The sequence below is a fragment of the Archocentrus centrarchus genome, unplaced genomic scaffold (assembly GCF_007364275.1).
Source record: "Archocentrus centrarchus isolate MPI-CPG fArcCen1 unplaced genomic scaffold, fArcCen1 scaffold_26_ctg1, whole genome shotgun sequence".
In the NCBI taxonomy this organism is placed as follows: Eukaryota; Metazoa; Chordata; class Actinopteri; order Cichliformes; family Cichlidae; genus Archocentrus; species Archocentrus centrarchus.
Genome location: NW_022060256.1, coordinates 7,161,697 through 7,181,670, shown reverse-complemented (window position 1 = coordinate 7,181,670; position 19,974 = coordinate 7,161,697). Strand labels below are relative to the sequence as shown.

The 19,974-nt window shown below is 45.0% G+C and overlaps 1 protein-coding gene across 4 annotated transcripts; it reads left to right on the top strand.

Annotated features, from left to right (window-relative positions):
- On the top strand, positions 1–19,026 carry ddx31 (DEAD (Asp-Glu-Ala-Asp) box polypeptide 31). Of its 4 annotated transcripts, none has more exons than XM_030723590.1 (21): positions 1–77; positions 740–861; positions 954–1,070; positions 1,651–1,781; positions 1,916–1,991; positions 3,097–3,140; positions 3,514–3,584; positions 6,389–6,498; positions 6,587–6,628; positions 8,825–8,889; positions 9,483–9,602; positions 9,733–9,839; positions 9,968–10,197; positions 10,324–10,476; positions 10,554–10,613; positions 10,701–10,751; positions 11,737–11,876; positions 12,022–12,106; positions 15,159–15,270; positions 15,343–15,589; positions 18,032–19,026. In XM_030723590.1, the coding sequence occupies exons 2-21, from the start codon at positions 751–753 to the stop codon at positions 18,162–18,164; spliced, it is 2,205 nt and encodes a 734-aa protein (XP_030579450.1). In that variant the 5' UTR covers positions 1–77; positions 740–750; the 3' UTR covers positions 18,165–19,026. The 4 variants fall into 4 exon arrangements, with proteins under 4 accessions (XP_030579450.1, XP_030579449.1, XP_030579451.1 ...); XM_030723589.1 differs by having other exon boundaries at positions 13–77; positions 743–861; XM_030723591.1 differs by lacking the exon at positions 1–77 and adding an exon at positions 182–385 and having other exon boundaries at positions 743–861.
- Positions 19,027–19,974: the final 948 nt, after the last annotated feature.

Genomic DNA, 19,974 nt, shown 5'->3' with positions numbered 1-19,974 from the left:
GCTGCGCTGTGGAGGAGGCGGGTCTTTGTGACGTAGCAGGAAGAGTTCCCCACGCGTGTGTGAGAAGAGTTTTTTGGGTGAGTTTTTGTCTCATTCTCTATTTTTTTAATCTCTTTGTTTTTCGCGTTTTTTCTTTTAATCTGAAAGGTGTTCACAGACCGGAAGCTTCTGCTGTTAGTATTAGGCTAGCGTTAGCATCCACAAGGGCTGAGCCACACACACGTGTGTTTGTGTGTGTGTGTCGCTCCTACGCTCAACTTTAAACATCTGGAATCGCCTCTGAGCTGCTGGCAGACTCGCTCTTCAGCCTCCTGCAGCTGCGCCGAACTCTGTTCAGAAATCTGCGGATTTAAGGTTTCCTGTTCTCTCTGCCGGTGAATCTCAGGTACCCGAACCCGGTCTGAGGTGTCCCCCTTTACTCCGGTTCGAGACCCAAGAACAGTTTGATAGAACAGTTTAAGGTCCACGTAGGCTTAACTCAGAGTGCTGCACTGATGTTATTGCAGCTGTTTTAAACATAGCCAAAGGTGAGCATACACAGTGACCTAAGCTAAACTTGAAGTTAAACACGTGACACTGTGTGTCGCTGCTGTTGAAGCTGAACCAATAAGAAAAGTTCTTTACTTCGAACAGAGCTTTCCAATAAATCATCAATTTTCTGAATGGAGTTTGGTGTAAGCTCACGCACCTGTGTTTACTTTGTCTGTGGACGCACACCTGTACCTCTTTGTGCTGGAAGCAGGCGCCCTGATGATGTCATCACCAGATGAGCAGCTGTGTCCGAACATCTGCGACATCGTGACGTCATCACCACCCTCCAGCAGGAGGAAACGTCAGAAGTCTCAGCGGCCATGGGCCACGGTGAGCCCACAAACTCACACTCACACACAGACACACTCTTTCACACTCAGACATTCAGTGGGTTTATTTGATGTTGCTTTGACTTTGAGAAGAAGCAGAAAGCAGAGAAGAGGAGGTTCAGCTCGTCAGAGGAGGAGAGGAGGAGCTCCTTCAAACAGAGGAGACGGCAGCTCCCAGCGGAGGAGGAGGAGGAGCCTGCAGGTGCACAGGTGAACACAGTTTAACTCTTTCATTTGAGCCTGCATGAGGCCTTTTTTCATGTTAAACCCTTTTTTTTTTAAATGAGATCTGAGGGCTGCAACTACAGAGGAGGTTCACCATATCTGGGCTTCCTCTGGCTCAGCAGCAGGTGCTCATCAACCGTCTTTGTTAATGCTTTCTGCCTGTGAGCTCGCTCACATCAAAGGAGGTGTTCGATTTACTCTTCTCCTGCATGAAAAGGAGCAGCTGAGCTGCTCCAGCCGGAGGTGGTATCAGAGGAGAAACTGGGCTTCGTTCGATGGCATCAGAATCAACTCAGAGGGTTCATGTAGGCACCGGCTTCCAGCTGATTTTAGACAGAAACTCTGGACCAAATCATGTGTTCAGCAGCAGTTACCATGGTGATCTAACAGGTAGAAAGAGAGTCACCTTTATGACAGCACTGAGTGCTACATAGCTCGCTAAGTGGCTAATGTTTGTAATCTCCTTTCGTAGCTGCAGCCCTCTGTCTCTAACCACAAGAATAACGGTGATGGTTCCATTAACAGCTACCGGGGGCACTAATGCACGTTAACATCTGATTTTTAGGCTCCACCCAATGAGGTGACAGGCAGGACACCGAAGAAGAAGAAAAAGGATGGAATGAAGGACACGGGACATGGCAGCATCAAGACCTCATCGCTGTTTAAACACAACCCAGACATCCCGAACATCCAGAGGTGCAGCTCCTCCTCTGATTGGCTCAGTGACCCAACTTGTGTTTTTTATTGGCTCATTTAGCAGCCTGCGGGAACTTCCTGAATAATCAATAATTAATCTTATAGATTTTCTGACAATGTCTCCTTTCCTTCAGACCAGTCATCTCCCAGTTAAAGGAGACAATTTTCACCTCTGACTCGTTTTCAGACCTCGACCTGCACCCTCACCTGGTAACACATGCACATGCATGCACACATACACACAAACACAGATGCATGTACACCATCCATTCATTCTCTTCCGCTTATCCGGGGCCGGGTCACGGGGGCAGGAGCCTAAGCAGAGAAGCCCAGGCTTCCCTCTTCCCAGCCACCTCCTCCAGCTCATCCGGAGGGCCCCCAAGGCGTTCCCAGGCCAGCCAAGAGATATAATCTCTCCAGCGTGTCCTGGGTCTACCACGGGGCCTCCTCCCGTTGGGACATGCCCGGAACACCTCACCCAAGAGGCGGCCAGGAGGCATCCTAATCAGATGCCCGAGCCACCTCAACTGGCTCCTTTCGATGTGAAGGAGCAGCGGCTCTACTCTGAGCCCCTCCCGGATGGCCGCACTCCTCATCTTATCTCTAAGGGAGAGGCCAGCCACCCTTCGAAGGAAACTCATTTCTGCCGTTTGTATTCGCGATCTTATTCTTTCGGTCACTACCCAAAGCTCGTGACCACAGATGAGGGTAGGAACGTAGATCGACCAGTAAATCGAGAGCTTCGCTTTTACACTAAGCTCCCTCTTCACCACAACAGACCGGTGCAGCATCCGCATCACTGCAGAAGCAGCCGCGATCCATCTGTCGATCTCCCGCTCCCTTCTCCCATCACTCTTGAACAAGACCCCGAGATACTTGAACTCCTCCACTTGGGGCAAGAACTCGTTCCTGAGCCGGAGAGGGCATGTACACGTTTGTCCTTATTTCCCTCTGAGAACCCTCACTAACATACATGGAGGGAAGTAGGAGAAGAGCGTTTCCTCCTTCACATTTCAAGGAGCCAATGTACAGTGGGGAAAATAACTATTTGATACACTGATGATGGAGAGGTCTGTAATCTTTATCGTAGGTACACTTCAACTGTGAGAGACAGAATCTAAAAAAAAAATCCAGAAAATCACATTGTATCAATTTGCATTTTATTGCATACGTTTTATTTTTCCTATCATTATTTTCTGGTTTTAAATGTTTGTAAATCTTTTTATTGGCAGTATTTTCATCATTACATCCTTACTGTCTACCTGTGCCAGTATTAAACTTTTCTGAGCTCTGATTGGCTGTTTCTGTCCTGTAGGTGGCGACTTTGAACAAAGTTATGAATATTTCCACACTCACCAGGTTGGTTTACACATACATGCACACACACACACTCACACACAACCTTATTCCAAGTCTGTGATCAACATTGTGGGGACCTGAGAAAAAGTCACATCCCCTGAGTGTGACCATGTGAATAGACGTATGTCCCCACAGGATGAGAGATACAAGTAAAATCTGTTTAAAGGGAAATTGCACTGAATTTCATTCATAGAGTTCAGATTTGTTAACAACAAAAGTTTCCTGATGCCTTTGCATGTTGTCCACAAAAGCGAGGCTGGTCCCCACAGTGTTAGATATACTACTTTTAAGATGACCTGCTGTTTACAGTTTTGTGTGTGTGTGTGTGTGTGTGTGTGTGTGTGTGTGTGTGTGTGTGTGTGTGTGTGTGTAGTGTGCAGAAACAGACCATCCCGGCTCTCCTTTCAGGGCGAGATGCTGTGGTGCGATCTCAGACAGGATCAGGTGAGTCTACAGACAGCATGATTCTTAGCAGCACCTGTCTTACCTGATCCCAGCAGCTGGTTTCACAACCACACTGATCTGTAGGTCAAATTGAAAATTGATCTTAGACGAGTCTGATGCACTTTTACCTCCATGAATGGGGCGCCTGGGCAGAGCTTGTTTATTAAGTAGCTACTGCTGCTGCCCAGGTGAGGGAGTTCTGATTATCCCAGGATCTTGTTCAGGACTGTTGAAGGGTGAGGTGGACTGGTAGTCTCGGCCGTGATGTAGAAGCCAAACTGGACTGTGGTGAGCAGGAAGGTGAATCTTCAGTTTACCAGCTGATCTTTCTACCATCCTGAGCTCTGAGCAGAAATCGAAAGATGAGAATGCAGACACAAGTGGCCAAAATGATTTTTTTCTGAAGGGTGTCTGGCCTCAGGTTTTGGAGGGAAGTAGGAGTTTTTCTCCTTCACATTTCCAGAAGCCAATGTACACTGGGGAAAATAAGTATTTGATACACTGCTGAATTTGCAAGTTTTCCCACCTACAAAGAATGGAGAGGTCTGTAATTTTTGTTGTAGGTACACTTCAACTGTGAGACAGAATAAAAAAAAAAACAATCCAGAAAATCACATTGAATGATTTGATCACCTGAAACGATTGCCCGAAACGTTACTGCTTTGATGCTCTTTTTGGATTAAACTTTTACTCCAGGAGCTTTTGGTGTGCGGACATTCTTTCTCCATTTTTTACTTAATGATTTGATCACCTACCAACCAGCAAGAATGCTGTCTCTCACAGACCTGTTAGTTTTCTTTTAAGCAGCCCTCATATTATGCACTAATTACCTGTATTAATTGCACCTGTTTGAACTCATTACCTGTATAAAAGACACCTGTCCATACAGTCAATCACACTCCAACCTCTACACCATGCCCAAGACCAAAGAGCTGTCTAAGGACACCAGGGATGAAACTGTAGAACTGCACAAGGCTGAGATGGGCTATAGGACAACAGGCAAGCAGCTTGGTGAGAAGGCAACAACTGTTGGTGCAATTATTAGAAAATGGAAGAAACACAAGATGACTGTCAGTCTTCCTCAGTCTGGGGCTCCATGTAAGATCTCACCTCGTGGGGTAAGGATGATTCTGAGAAAGGTCAGGAATCAGCCCAGAACTACACGGGGGACCTGCTCAATGACCTGAAGAGAGCTGGGACCACAGTCTCAAAGATGACCATTAGTAACACTATGCCATGATGGATTAAAATCCTGCAGGGCACGCAAGGACCCCCTGCTCACACGAGCAAATGTCCAGGCAGGTTTGAAGTTCACCAATGACCATCTAGATGATCCAGAGGAGGGAGAAGGTCATGTGGTCAGATGAGACCAAAATAGAGCTTTTTGGTATCAACTCCACTCACCATGTTTGGAGGAAGAAGAAGGATGAGTACAACCCCAAGAACACCGTCTCAACCGTGCAGCATGGGGGTGGAAACATCATACTTTGGGGGTGCTTTTTTGCAAAGGGGACAGAACGACTCCACCGTATTGAAGGGAGGATGACTGGGGTCATGTATCGTGAGATTTTGAGCACCAACCTCCTTCCCTCAGTAAGAGCATCGAAGATGGGTCGTGACTGGGTCTTCCAGCATGACAATGACCTGAAACACACAGCCAGGGCAACTAAGGAGTGGCTCCGTAAGAAGCATTTCAATGTCCTGGGGTGGCCTAGCCAGTCTCCAGACCTGAATCCAGTAGAAAATCTTTGGAGGGAGCTGAAACTCGAAACCTGAAAGATCTGGAGAAGATCTGTGTGGAGGAGTGGGCCAAAATCCTGCTGCAGGGTGTGCAAACTTGGTCAAGAACCACAGGAAATGTCTGACCTGTGTAACTGCAAACAAAGGTTTCTGTACCAAATATTAAGTTCTGTTTTTCTATTGGATCAAATATTTATTTCAAGCAATAAAATGCAAATTAATTATTTAAAAATCAGACAATGTGATTTTTCTGGATTGTTTTTTTTTTTTTTTTAGATTCTGCCTCTCACAGTTGAAGTGTACCTACGATAAAAATTACAGACCTCTCCATTTCTTGTAGGTGGGAAATCCTGCAATCGGCAGTGTATCAAATACTTATTTTCCCCACTGTAGGTGGTTTGGGAATCTAAACAGGATGCATCCTGGCCGCCTCCCTTTGCAGTTTTCTTGTGCCGCCCAATTCAGAGGAGACCTTCGAGTACACTCGAAACTTGTCATCTCATCTGACCTGGTTGTGCTTTAGGAACCCTCAGAAGGAACTGAAAACATTGCTTGGGAAGAGTACCTCGGGATCATCTGTTTTCTATCTCTAGAGTGTGGAGTGGAGCAGCAGTCTTAACAGAGATGCCCTAAGCTCTCTCTCCAGTCACCACCTCTAGATTTTTGTGGGGATACTGAGATGTCCTGAAGTGAGGGGGTCTCCTTCTGATTGGACTTGAAGCGCCTCACTTTGGGTGCGGCCTGGTTCCTTTGGATGGATGGACTATAAAAAAAAAAACAAATCATTTGTTAATGAATAAAGGCGGGGGATTTTTGTGTGTCTGTTTTCTTTGTCATATGTGTAGCCATATTGTCCTGTTGATAATGAGTTGTTTGCAACCCAGTTTGACTGTCCTGTAGCATCTGATTTTGTTTTTGAAGGTCAGATATTCAAACATGAACCTGCAGGACCAGAATTAGTCTAATGATGAAAATGTTGTTTGTTTGATTACACTGTGAGGAAAATAATTGAGCAACATATGAGTATGTATGTTTTAATGGAATCACTCCAAATGTGTCTGCAGGTAAAACTCTGTCCTACGCTGTCCCTCTGGTTCAGAGTCTTCAGTCGGTTCAGCCAAAGGTCAGCAGGTCAGATGGTCCTCTGGCTCTCGTCATCGTCCCCACCAGAGAGGTTCAGTTTGATTAACATGTTTAATTGTACTGTCATCAGTGAGTTCCTGTTTACACACTGAAGGGTTAACACTTCTTCTGTTTATCAGCTCGCCCAGCAGACCTTCCAGACCTTCCAGAAGCTTCTGAAGGTAACACAGGCAATGGTGGAAGAAGTAGCAAAAGTGAAAGTTGGTTCTGATGTTTGTGTAAAATGAGAATGAAAATGCCTTTGAAACATTTGATAAAATGCTTTGAGATACCTGCACTGAATTCACCAGAATTTAATCTTGTGGACCGAAATGAGGCTCGTATATAAAGTACAGAATTATCTGCATATTGGAGGAGATCACCAAAGATCTGACCATTGAAAACTTAAGCTCTGGAGAGGACCTGAGTCTAAACCCTGAGGAATGCCAACACCAGCAGAGAGACTCTTTTAGCTCATAGTATTAATTCTGACTAGTCAGAGATCATTTGTGTTGGCAGAGAAGAAGTTGATGAGATGACAGATATCAGTATTTTTTACTGACAGCCTCAGCACACTCTGAAATGAAGTCAATCAAATCTATTACTGTACGTGAACGACATAAAGAGGCTGTTCAGAGGGTCACAGAAGCTCTCTGGGAGATTTGGTCAGACTCACACACAGTCTAAATGTCACCTGTTCTGAGGTCGTGAAGGGCTTTTAAAGTAAGAAGTCAAATCTTAAAGTAAATTCTTAAAGTAATGTTCGTCAGGTGGTAGTAGCAGGACTGGGTCACTTTGATATCAGATATCACACCCAGGTTTCTGAGAGCTGATTTCACATGAACTGATAAAGGACTTGATGCTTGTCTGAACCAATGATGAGAATTTCTGTTTTATCAGAGTTTAATTTTAACATTTGAAGACATCCATTTCATGACATCAGTTAGTTTGTAAGGCTGGTTAGGTTTGTTGAATCAGTGGGACATCTATATGTCATCAGCACAGCAGTGGAATGAAATGGCAGCATGTATAATGAAAAAAGGATGGGTCCCTGTATAGACCCCTGAGGGACTCCACAGCTTAATACAGAGGACTGTGATCACCAATGGAAACCAAAATTTTGATTGTCAGATATGACCTAAAACCATTGTAGAGCTGTCCCAGATATACCAACTCAGTGCTGCAGCTTCTCCATCAAAATGTCATGGCCTGCTGGATCAACCACTGCACTTGAACAGTCACAGTCATCCATATGAGCCGTTCTTAAGATATCACTAGTTACCCAAATAGGCACAGTCTCAGAACGGTGATGCTGTCTAAAACCTGATTGAAATTTTTCAAAGATGCCGACAGTCTTCTCCTAAAGTTTGGCTATAAAAGGTAACTTTGAGATCAGTCTGTTTTTGTTGCGGTCAGAAAGATGGAGGCTGGATATTTTTCAGTGAGTGGTTGCACACAGCCTGCCTTTAACTATTCTAGTACACAAGCAATCAAGAGGTAGTGCCGACCAAAACTTAAGGTATTTTGGAGGTATCATGTCTACAGAGCTTCAGATACAAAACAGTCCTTCTCCCATAGAGACTGGCATAAAAGAAGATAAAACGTTACAGCTGGGGTAGTGGACATCAATAAAAGAAACAGGAGCTACTATTTTAGATTTAATGTAGTTAATTTTATCCTTAAAATTTAGAAAGTGAAGACATTCCTCACTTGATAAAACATAGTGGATTTAAAAGACTGTTTGTTTGAGTTCTGGGACTGTGCTCATTAGAATGAATTAAAACAGAGAAATAGGGGACCCTTCATTCCTTGTAGATGGTCTTCTTTCTACCCTCTGACATCGTCTTTTATGATTGTGAACGTCTTTTTTTAATCCAGGGTACTGACCAAGAACCATGTTTTGGTGCTTATCATAAAAGTTGAATCTGAAGTGGCTGTAAGGAGGTGGTTAAAACCATTCATTAGTTTGTCTGTAACTGAGGGAGCAGGGATATTACTGGTGGTAGGAAGAATTCTCCTGTTTTCTCATTTAAAGAGCGTAAGCATGCTGACAGCCTCTTCTGCCTCTTTGCTTGGAATGATGATATCAAACAGAATACAAACATGATCAGATATAAATAAATCAGTTGAAAGCATGGAGTTAATACTGAAGACACATGTAATCACCAAGTCCAAAGTATGCCCACAGTTATGTGTAGGCTCAACAACATGCTGCTTTAAACCATATGACTTCTCTATGCTCTAACTCTGTGGTAAATAAGTCAGAAAGATCATCAGCATGTATATTAAAATTCTACCAGCTTAAATAATTCAGTCTTATAGAAAGTAGGGCTCAGACTTTACAGGATCTGCTTTCTCAGGTGTGTCTCTCTCTGCAGCCTTTTACCTGGATTGTCCCAGGTGTCCTGATGGGAGGAGAGAAGAGGAAAGCCGAGAAGGCCAGGTACGATCAGAAAGCATGTGCATTCATTAAGGTTTGTGCTCTAAATGAAGAGTTTCAGCGTCAGGTTAGTTGATCTCCATCTGGCTAAAATTCTAGTTTCTGTTTATCCAGGAAATCCTGGGAAGTTTTCCATCTTTGGGTTTGAACCTGGAAAAAGAGGAGAAAGTACAAATACCTGAGTCTACACATATCTGTGTGTTAAAGTATTTAAAATCCTCTCTCAGATCTGTGAAACATTATTTCTAAAAGCATCACGACCATCCAGACCACAGCAGAGCAGGTCAGGTTCAAAGACCTGTTCACAAACTGCAAAAGGTTTCAGAAATCTAGACTATCTTTAGCTTCTGTGGGATGGCTTTCAATCCAGACCTCAGGGAGCCCAGATGAAGTTCTCATCAGTTAAATAAAGGTTTTACAAACTGGTTTCAGAGGTTACTCGAGCCTGTCTGTTCATCAGGTGCAGATGTGGTGAGTGTTTTAAAGAAGACCTTCTCTGTTGCGGTCTGTATGTGAACACACACTGTGGACTGTGAAGAGCTGCTATAAATGTCCTTGAGAAGGTTGTAAAGAGGTTATTCTCTCTCTGTCTTCAGAATCCGCAAAGGAATCAACATCCTGGTTTCTACTCCTGGACGTCTGGTAGATCATATCAAACACACCCTGAGCATCGCCTTCAGCGCCGTGCGCTGGTTGGTCCTGGATGAGGCTGATCGGTAACTCTCGCATTTACAGTCAACATTGGTTCACCTTGATCACCTGGAATAAGCCGCTGTCCTGTTGGAGCCCAGCTGGAGTCTGAACTTTGTAGTGTTGAGTTAATTTGATCTCCGTGTGTGCACACAGAACGTTGGACCTTGGCTTTGAGAAGGATCTGACCGTCATATTAAACAGTCTGAACTCTACAGGACCGGCCCGACAGAACGTCCTGCTCTCCGCTACACTAACAAACGGTAAATACGCCAAGTGCACTTCACTAAACCTCTGTGCTGCCCCCTACAGGCAGAAGACAGGGCTCCTGTAGTTCTTCTCTCTCCCTGTAGAGAGCAGTAAACAGTATAACATGCTCTGTGTGTTTCAGGTGTGACCCGGTTAGCAGACGTGTGTTTAAATGACCCGGTCAGCATCCACGTGTCAGGCCCCCCCTCCAGTGACCTCACCACCACCACCTCCACTGTGACATCTGACCCCAAAGCCACCAGCCAATCAGAGAGCTTTGCTGTGCCTGAGGCTCTGAAGCAGTTTGTGGTGGTGGTTCCCAGTAAGATCCGACTGGTCTGCCTGGCTGCTTTTATACTGGACAAATGCAAGGTGAACAGGGCAGAAATGATAATAAGTGCTAATAATAGTCTGTCGGTTCACTGCGAGGACCAATCAGGTTTCAGCTTTCAGTCCTTAGCTTATGCAGTTCAGTGTACCTTCTGGTTCTTGTTTCAGTTTTCTCAGAACAACAAACTCATCGTCTTCATCTCGAGCTGCGAAGCCGTCGAGTTCCTTCACTCTCTCTTTACCGCCGTTCTCTCCGGGCCGTCGGCCAGTCACGAACCTCAGCTTCATTTCCTGCGTCTCCATGGCAACATGAAGCAGGAGGTAACGCCGCCGTGCCGCTGACATTTCTGCTGCTGTCCATCACTCAGTGTTAAAGTTGTGCTTGTTTTCCTCACCAGGAGCGCACAGAGGCCTTCCAGCAGTTTTCAGCATCTCAGTCAGGAGTGCTGCTCTGTACGGTCAGTATACTTTAAACTGGCCACCAGACTGTATTTTAAATATAAAAGCCGACTGTAGATGGAGACTCTGACTTCTGTTTGTTTCAGGACGTCGCAGCCAGAGGCTTGGACCTGCCTCAGGTCACCTGGATTATTCAGGTAACTTTATGTATTATTGTAATCATTAGGATGTTTTACTTTAAGCCTAGTGGACCTAGAGAAGGACTGCTTTTAGATGAGGAAGAATTTTTGTGATTGTGGGTTTCGTGGATGGAGCCAGTCTGGTGGCACTTCTGCAGTAGTGAGGTCATGCGTGGCATGGATGACTTGTTTGTCAGCAGAAGACGGATTTAAACAGGTGCGCTAACCTTTTGTAGCAGGGTGAGACTTCCTGGTTCATCTGAGTCAGATGAAAATTGCTTTCTATAGCTCTGAACACCTTTAGGAAAAACCAACCAGCCAGCTGAAAACACTGCAGTTCCTCTGATGTCCACTAGAGCCTGGCTCTAAAAGTAAGTGTCCAATTTTACAGCAGATTAAACACGTTTTCAGCCTTCCAGCCAGCTTTGACCAGTGAAATCAACCGTTTTGGCTTTAAACACATTCATTTAGACAAGAACTTTAAAATAATTTCCCCGAGGTGTTGCTAAGATGGCTGCCAGGTGTTGGGATTTGTTTCTAGAAGCACTTGGAGAGTTTAGAGCATAAAGTAGAAGACAGTGTCATCTGCACAGAGATGAATTTTGTACAGAATAATCTGAGAAGCTGCTTCTGTTCTGAGTCATTGAATGTCTGCAGCTTCAGACAGCAGGAAGGAGGCTGAACTCAAAGCTAGAGGGAGGCAGTCGCCTGCAGAATAAACAAGTCTGTAGACTCCGGCTCTTGCTGGCTTTCTCCACTTGTTTCCTGGTTTAATCCAAAATGAGCAAAATTATTTAATTTTGTTAGTTGGTAATTTCATAGTTAATAAATAACAAAAGCATAAAAAATAAAAACTTCCCGTGACTTCAGGGGCTCCACAGAAATCATTTTAGTAAGGATTAGACCTGGTCCACTCAGTGTTTAATAAACTCGGGCTGATGAATCAGCCAGTCAGAATGCAGGATTCCATGACACTGATTGATAAAGACCTGCTTTTTTGCAGTATACTCCTCCAACAGCAGCAGCCGAGTACGTTCACCGCGTTGGCCGGACAGCTCGGATCGGAGGGCGAGGAAGCAGCCTCCTCTTCCTCACCCCTGCTGAGACTGCCTTTATCACTGAGCTGGCCAATCACAACATCAGGTTTGCTGACATGCGCTATACTTTGTGTCACTCGCCCCTGCATGCAGTACACTTTATTTACAAAACACCATCTCAGTACCTTGTAGTACTTCTACTGGTCCACATGCTGGTTTTAACTGTGTGGGTGGGGCTTTATGGGTTTCAGCCTATCGGAGATGAAGCTGCAAGATATCCTGTCCAGTCTGATGTTCGATGACACCTACAAGGGGCGGGGCAAGTACCACAGCAAGGTACGTTATTTCCATCCTCCAGGAGGTTTCAGAGACCTCAGGAGTCCATCAGGTCGCTCCAGGTGAGGTTGGATGGATGAATGTATTTCAGTGATTATCTGAGACAGTCGGCCTTTTTTTGGTTTGTTTTTGTTTGTTTTATTTTGATCAATTAAAGCTCCACCTCGCTGTGATCAAATCTCTGTAAACAATTAACTCGTAGTTGCTGAATAATGCCACCAGGTGGTGCCTCCTGCGATGTTGCTGTGCTAGGGCAGAGAGCTAAACACAGACGCTGACAGAGGCTCTCGTCATGTATAACCAGTGAATGTGTTGCTGTGGAGACCTGCCGGTATAGTCCTGTAGAGCAAAGTGTGGAAGTCTCCATTCACTGCTGGGGAAGCGTGGGCTCCCAGCGTGGCCTCCAGGACCTGCAGAGTGAAGAGTGCTCCTGACTCTGATCATTCAGCCCCAGATGTTATCTCCACCTGTTACCTGGTCTAGAAGCTGAAGGGCATCCTTGAGGTCCCTCAGTTTGCTGGTTTTTGTGCAGCTTCAGAGCAGCAGGATGGGTCTGAAATGTTTTTGGACAACCATTTATATCAGAGAAGCTGGAGCATCACAGAAGCAGGCTGTGGAACAGTTACTGTGGGACACAGAAAAGCTGGAGTATGAACTTTAGGCTCATTGCTGAACAGCTCGTGCTTAAATAACAGTGAGTTTAGTGGCGAGATGCCGGTTAGCAGCAAGGGGATTGTCCCCAATGCTCAGGCCTAGCAGGAAACCCTGAAGATGAAGAGGAGGATGAAGGCCGTGCCAGGCTGCTCGTTGGTCTGCAGAAACAGGAAGTCACAGTTAAAGTGTTTGACGCTGCGAGGATGGGATATTGTTTATTTTTAGTTAGTTCTTCCTTCACATTATTAAGCACACCTGGATGCTGTTCTTAACTTGTGGTTCCTTTTGGACTGACATCAGTGTGTTTGTGCTTTCCTTCTCCACGTGTAGGCTTAATTTTAAAAAAAAGTTTGAGATTTCACATTTCTGCCTGGAGACCCCCTGTGGGGGTGGGAGGACTGTTGAGGGGATCCCTGTGTGTTTGGTGGGTTTTTAATGAGGCTCTTGTAGTATTTTTAAAAGTCTGCAGGACTCTGAGAGAGCGTGAACCTCCGACTGAAACCACCTGCTGTGTGTCGGCTTAAACAGTCGCTCCTGTCAGCCTGAAGCTGGGAGCACAGACGTGAGTGGCAGTGACAGTAAAGCAGCGTGGTGACGGCGTGTTTGTGAAGGATCGCTTCAGATGCTCCCACTGACGGCGTCTGCAAAGGAAACGTGAAGCGAGGCCATCCGCGGGTTCAGCTTCTGATGTTTCTGCTTCCATCGCGTTTGACCTGCGATGATCGGATGTTTGCGTCTCGTCGCGCTGAAACTCGGCGACTGTCAGAAGAGATTTCCGCTGCTCGCTCTCTCTCACTTCATTCAGATCCACGCTGACCTTTATTTAAACATCTGTTGAACGTCAACACACAGCAAACATCAGGTGGTACCTCAGTGCAGATCACGTTAATGTGACTTAGATTTTGATGAATAACCAGAAAGCAGGTAAATCAGTTACAGTCCCAAACACATCAGTGACGTTACGGCGAGTTAAAGGAGTCGCCCTGAATTTAGGAATCATCTGCATTTTAAGCTCCGTCCTCCTCCCGCCTCTGCTGTCTGAGATTAATGTGCAAAGAGAAATAAATCTCTTTGGATGTGTTTGTTGGAAACTCAAAAACATTTTAAAGGAACCAAAAATCCTTTTTTGTGTCCTCTAAAACACGGCTCAGCATCAGCTCTCAGAGATCTCTGACCTCTGGAAAAGTGAATTTGTTCTGCTGTCCCGCTAAAAATAACCATTTACTTTCTCCATTTTGTCTCCAAACACACAATTCAGACAAATTCAGTATGTTCATTTTATTAAAGATGCAGCTCAGAATGTGACATTTTTACCTCAACATCATTAAAAACTGATCATTCAGAGCGACACCGGTGAGTGTTCAGATCAACAACTGAATTTATTTATAATAGTTATGTTATTTTTTCTTTTAATTGAATATTTTTACCATTTTATAGGCCATTTTTGAAGAGAAAACAGATTGAATAAAGGTTAAAAACTGAATCAAAGCCACCAGTAACTGGCTTTATGTGGAAAATGACAAATTTGCTTTGGGATCAGAAATCTATATTTTTAGTTTTACATGTACAGAATCTATAAACAGTTTAAACAAGACAAAAGTGGAAATTTGTTACCTAGTGTAATAATAATATATAATATTAATACTATTTTTACATTAATAATAATAACTAGAATGGCACCCTGATGTGCTAAACTGATGGTTCAGCAGTGGTGGTGCGTTGGCAGTCTGTCCGGCCGCTCTGTGGGCCTCTCTTGCTTGTGCTGCAGACACTCTTCGAGCTTTTCCTGCTCAGTTTTTGATCTTTTATGTTCATGTTTCCCTCGTTCCCGGCGAACTCCGCTGTCGCTTCTTTCCGTGTTCTGGACAATTTGTCAACCGACCCAGGAGGAGTGCACGGGAGCACGCTTGTGTAGGTTGAAAACCGCTCTCCGTGAGCTCTCCATTGGCTCTCCGCTGGGAAATGCATGCACAAACAGACACAATCACAGGGCCGTAAATTATGCGGGAGCGTGCAGACCTCCTTAAAGGCTGACTGTCCACTCTTTGCTTTGTGCAAGTTTGCAAATACACATTAGAAAATTAGAAATATCAGCACATTTTTCCAAAGGTATTACAATTGTGTAAAAATAAGCTCTTTTTCAATTGGAACATCACCAACTGGTCAAATGTCACTGGTGCTTTATGAGACATTTCGATTGACAGACGAACGCCTTTAAAGATCAGAAATCTGAAATGTAGTGAGAGGCGTGTCCTAAAGATGAGCTGATGATCAGGTCTTTGTGGTGGTTTTCTCAGCACCTTCAGTGATCAGGATCCCTCTTTGTGTTTTCAGCTGCAGTTTGATGTATTGACGATGTTTGATCAATAAACCAAGATCGTTGTCTTCATCCTGACAGAGTTCGTTTAAAGCTCTGGAGCAGGAAGTCCGCGAGCGAGCGACCGTCCTTCAGACCGAGTTCGAGAACTTTGTCCACTCAGACTCTCAGTCGCTGCAGGCTGCCAAGAAAGGTAATGATGCTAATGTGACGAGAAGATGGTGCTGCTGTTTCATTGGCTGACCTGTCTCTGTGATGTCACCAGCACTGCAGTCCTTCCTGCGGGCATACACCACCTACCCCGCTAACCTCAAACACATCTTCCACATCCGTTCCCTCCACCTGGGACACGCCGCCAAGAGCTTCGGCCTCAGAGATGCTCCGCAGGGTCTGAGCGCCGCCACGGGTCCCGGGGCCTCCAGGGGCCACAAGAAGAATCAGAACCAGACCAGGAAGCAGGCCAGAAGTCCAGTCAAGAATCAGAACCAGAAGAAGCTGACTAGAAAGAAGAGGTGAGTCTGTAAACGTCAGTTCTCCCTGAATTTGTCAGTCACATCTGCAGCTGAGAATCATTAACCTTTATTGAAACAGTAAGTCCACTGAGCCCAGAATCTTTTCCAAGGCCAAGAAAGCACTTCATTAAAGGGCGCCGAAAATGTAAACTCAAACATAAAAACAAGCAGAACTCAGAGCGTGAACCTCCACCAAGACAGCGCCCCCCAGAGGCAGCGCCCCCCAGAGGCAGCGCCCCCCAAAGGGAGCGCCCCCCAAAGGCAGCTCCCTGTCTGAACAGGATTTCCCTGTAAGGAATTCTGCAGATATTCATTTTTCTTTGTTCTTTTAAACTGACATTAACAAGTTTGCAGTGCAGTAAAAATAAAGTGCAGGATTTTGTTTTTCACCCTGTTGAACCCGTTTTAACATTTTAATTTTATTTTGTATCATTTTTTTTATTTATGTGGATTCATTCTCTTTCTCCTGACAAAACTGCCTTTAAAGATATAAAACATTTTGGGATCAACTTCAAAGAAAGTCAGGTGTGAAATGTAAAGGTGAGGTCAGAGGTCAAATGTGACATGATATTAGGATGCAAACTATAATGTGATATTTAGCATCCTCATATATCATTCCTTCTATGCTGGCAATACAAACAACGGCAGAAAGAAATAGTTTAAACAGCTCTATACAGCATTAATATCACTGTGACTTTGAGATCAATATATTAACCTTGAAGTAGAGGTCAGAGGTCAAAGGTGATATGATATTTAAAATCTTTGTACTTTCAATATGTTGATAATATATGTATGTTCAGGGTCAGGGAAATGTTTCATTAACTCGAGTCCTCACAAAGAGAGAGGTGTGTGTGTGTGTGTGTGTGTGTGTGTGTGTGTGTGTGTGTGTGTGTGTGTGTGTGTGTGTGTGTGTGTGTGTTTATGCTCATTAGCACACGCCTCCTGCTGTTACGACTGACACACACACATTAAACACATACATCATTAAAGCCAGTACTCCCCTCAGTCACACATCATGTTTACACTCCGTCCACTCAGGACCGTGTGTGTGTGTGTGTGTGTGTGTGTGTGTGTGGTAGCAGCTGCTCCTCATGGCGGGCTTGTCTTGACACGCTCTGGCTTTACACACGCTCAGTGGTCAGCAGAGACATAATTACAGGTGTGTGTTCCTCCTCAGTGTCCCACAATCCTTTGGGTGCTGGTCAGTTGTGTAGTGTCATGTTTGAGTGATGCTCAGTACAGTTTCAGCATCAGCAGTGGGGCAGCTTTGGCTCAGCTCGCACATTTTAAATATTCGGATGAAGTCAAAGTCCTCCGTCGCTGATAAGCAGCTGAATAAAACTGAATAAAAGGGTCAGCAGACGTGCATCAGCAGATTCCAGGAATAAAAATAAAGCTTGTTTGGAGCTTTAGGTATTCCAGCTGCTGACAGTCAGGCTCGTCATCATTGGAGGCAATCTCCGTGCAGAGAGATGAGATTCTGCAGACAGTGGTAATCCCGTACCTCCACAGTCTGGGACCAAATCCTCCAAGATGACCATACTCGGCCCCGACAGAGCGGGATTTATTAGAGACTACCTCCAGAATCTGAGAGTGTAAAGATGGGATGGCCTGCCTGCAGTCCTGACCTCAACCCCATTAAACACAACCACACTGGCTGACCTGCGACAAATGCTGGTTGAAGAATGGGATGCCGTCCCACAGCAGTGTGAGACCAGCATGAGGAGGAGAGGCCAGGCTGCTGTGGCTGTGTACGGTTCTTCCACATGCTGCTGAGGCTGTGTACGGTTCTTCCACATGCTGCTGAGGCTGTGTACGGTTCTTCCACATGCTGCTGTGGCTGTGTACGGTTCTTCCACATGCTGCTGTGGCTGTGTACGGTTCTTCCACATGCTGCTGAGGCTGTGTACGGTTCTTCCACATGCTGCTGAGGCTGCTGTTTGTTACATGAATAAATTGTTAAATTATTTCTTCAGACTTCAGTCATCCAATCCAGTAAACACCAAACAGAGTCAATAGCAGAATCAGCTGTTTGGCATTGGCAGAGAAGATTTGGTGAGTTTTTCATGGGTGCAGCCCACATATTCAACCCTGCTGCTCAATCCACAAATGCATTTTCTTTCCAAATGTAATGGAAATAGGCTTTCCAACAGTATCAGATTTAGTGCCAAGAAGCATCGTTACAACACAGAAATAATCCACCGTACACACATTTCCTGACTTTTTGTGCTAAGTTTAATAAAATATATTTATTTATTTTAAAGACAGTCAGCCTCAGTTGCTGTGGCAGTAAAGACACAGTTAGATGAAGCCATAGAATTCACTGGTGCTCAGATGCATCCTGGGAGTAGTAGTTTTCGCCACTTTCTCATAGTTTTAATGTTTTTTAAGAAGATGATTTTTCAGATGAAGCTCACTGTCTTCTTCTTGTCTGCATCTCAGGTTTGGTCAGAGGGAGGCCCGCCTGTTCCGCTCAGAGTTCTCCAGCGGGCTGGAGGGAGCAGACGCCAAGAAGAAGAAGAAGAAGAAGAAGGTGGCCCTAAGTCCATCAGGAGAGGAGGAGGAGGAGGAATGATGAAGAAGTGCCACATGGACTTTTGAGTCCATTAGACAGTAAATGTAATAAAGTGTGCTGGATGTTGGAGGAGCAGCTGCAGTTACAGTCAGTGAGTGAGGAGAGGACTGCTGCTCAGAGAGCTCTTCCTCCTGCTTCTGACGAGTTGCCGGTTGGTTCTGAGATTAATCAGCATCACGACTGTTCAGCAGTTTTTCTGCCTGTTTCAGCTTTGGGTGCAGCCAGGCAGCTTTTCTGTTTGTAACAGGGAGTTTCAAACTTCAGGAAAGCTGCAGAGTGTTTCTGAGCAGGACAAGAAGCTGTGGTCTGGGGGGGGTCTAGTCACTGTAGTATCATCAAAATCATTTTATGCAGCACTTTTTTTTTTCCTGGTTTTACTCATTTCTCATTTAGTTTTCTTTAAAATGAGCTCTGGTCCCTGAAACCTGAATGCTGGCTCAGGGAGTGGAAATGTCCCTGAGCGAAGGCCTGAAGCGGCCTGCGTCTCCCTGCAGAGTTTGTGGCTTTTCTTCTTGAATGTGATTTTGTCCTTTGGGGCCACCGTACTCGTGGTTTCAGTTACAGCGCCTCATTTATGGAGAAACTTCTTCAAATGTGAACCCTTCTTTGTGTTTGTGGACTTTTGTTTTCATTGCTTAATTTTTTTCATAAAATCAGGATGTTTGTGTGCTTGTTAAGTATGAAAACATGTATTTTACAGCTGTCGTTGATAAATGTAGATTTTTACCCTGAAGGTAAACCCATGCCTGCAGTGTGTGGTTGTGTCTTAAATCCTCGTCAGCCTGGTTTCATCATCTGGAGCTCGTGTTCCCAGTTTTCTGTGAATACTTCAGTCTGAGCAACAGCTCAGAGAGAAAAACCCTTTCAAAGAGTTCAGAATGATCTCTTCACTGAGCTGGAAGCTAAAATCTCCTCCACCCATCAGCAGAGAGGGAAAACTCATGATTAGGTTTAAAACTTTAAAAGCTGAAGCCGGAGTAATGGCCTGTTCAGTGTTTCTGTTAGAGCATCTGCAGCACTTAAGGAAACACTCAGACTCAAGCCAGTCATTCTGATGTGTAATCGCTGCCTTTTAACAGCATCAATATTTCACCTGCTGGTTAATATTTCATCAGCTAATTGCTCCGTAAACGTCCGATTCTTGAATGAAAAGTCCAGCCGACTGATGGCTGGAGAGGAGAGCTCAGACCATCAGCAGCAGACTGTTAAACACTAAGAACTGAGTTCAAACACACAAACGCACAACACAGGTTAAACCACCATCAGCACAAGTTCAGGTTATTTGCTGTGTTAGGTCACTCCCTGGAAGTCCCCAGGAGCTAAAACCAGATAAGATCAAAACCTGCTCAAGTCGACATCCTCAGAACTACTCGAGGTCAAAGACCAGCCTGAAAGCTCCACAACTGCAGTTTCTCTGCTGGCCAGCAGAGGCGCCACAATGAGTCAGTCCCCATAGACTCCCATGTTAAAATTTGTTTACAGCCTGATACAGAAATGGCTTTGGTCTCTGTCGCTAATTTCCCCCTTCATAACAGCTGTACGGGGAGGATGTTTCTATAACTCACCTGTTTAAATTAAGTTTGCATTATTAGGGGCCTCTCTGACTGACAGGTGGATGGTGACACAGGCGGCTGTAGCTGCTAGCTGTGTGCTAGGCTTCACCTCAGCTAACTTGAGTCCCTGAACTGGACCCCTGGACAGTGTTTGTGCTGTTGGAGCCTTTTGGAGCATTTTTAATGCAATTATCTGCATCCTTGAAAGGATGCAGCCCCTGAATTTGGACACAGCTTTTGAGTGTTGAAGCCCATGG

What these genes read in the sequence shown, in the direction of transcription:
- ddx31 (XM_030723590.1), top strand. Translation starts at nt 751, where the DNA reads ATGATGTCATCACCAGATGAGCAGCTGTGTCCGAACATCTGCGACATC. An exon ending in CCTTCCAGAAGCTTCTGAAG is followed by an intron (nt 6,629 to 8,824) that starts GTAACACAGGCA and finishes CTCTCTCTGCAG; the next exon opens with CCTTTTACCTGGATTGTCCC. An exon ending in ATGGCAACATGAAGCAGGAG is followed by an intron (nt 10,477 to 10,553) that starts GTAACGCCGCCG and finishes TTTCCTCACCAG; the next exon opens with GAGCGCACAGAGGCCTTCCA.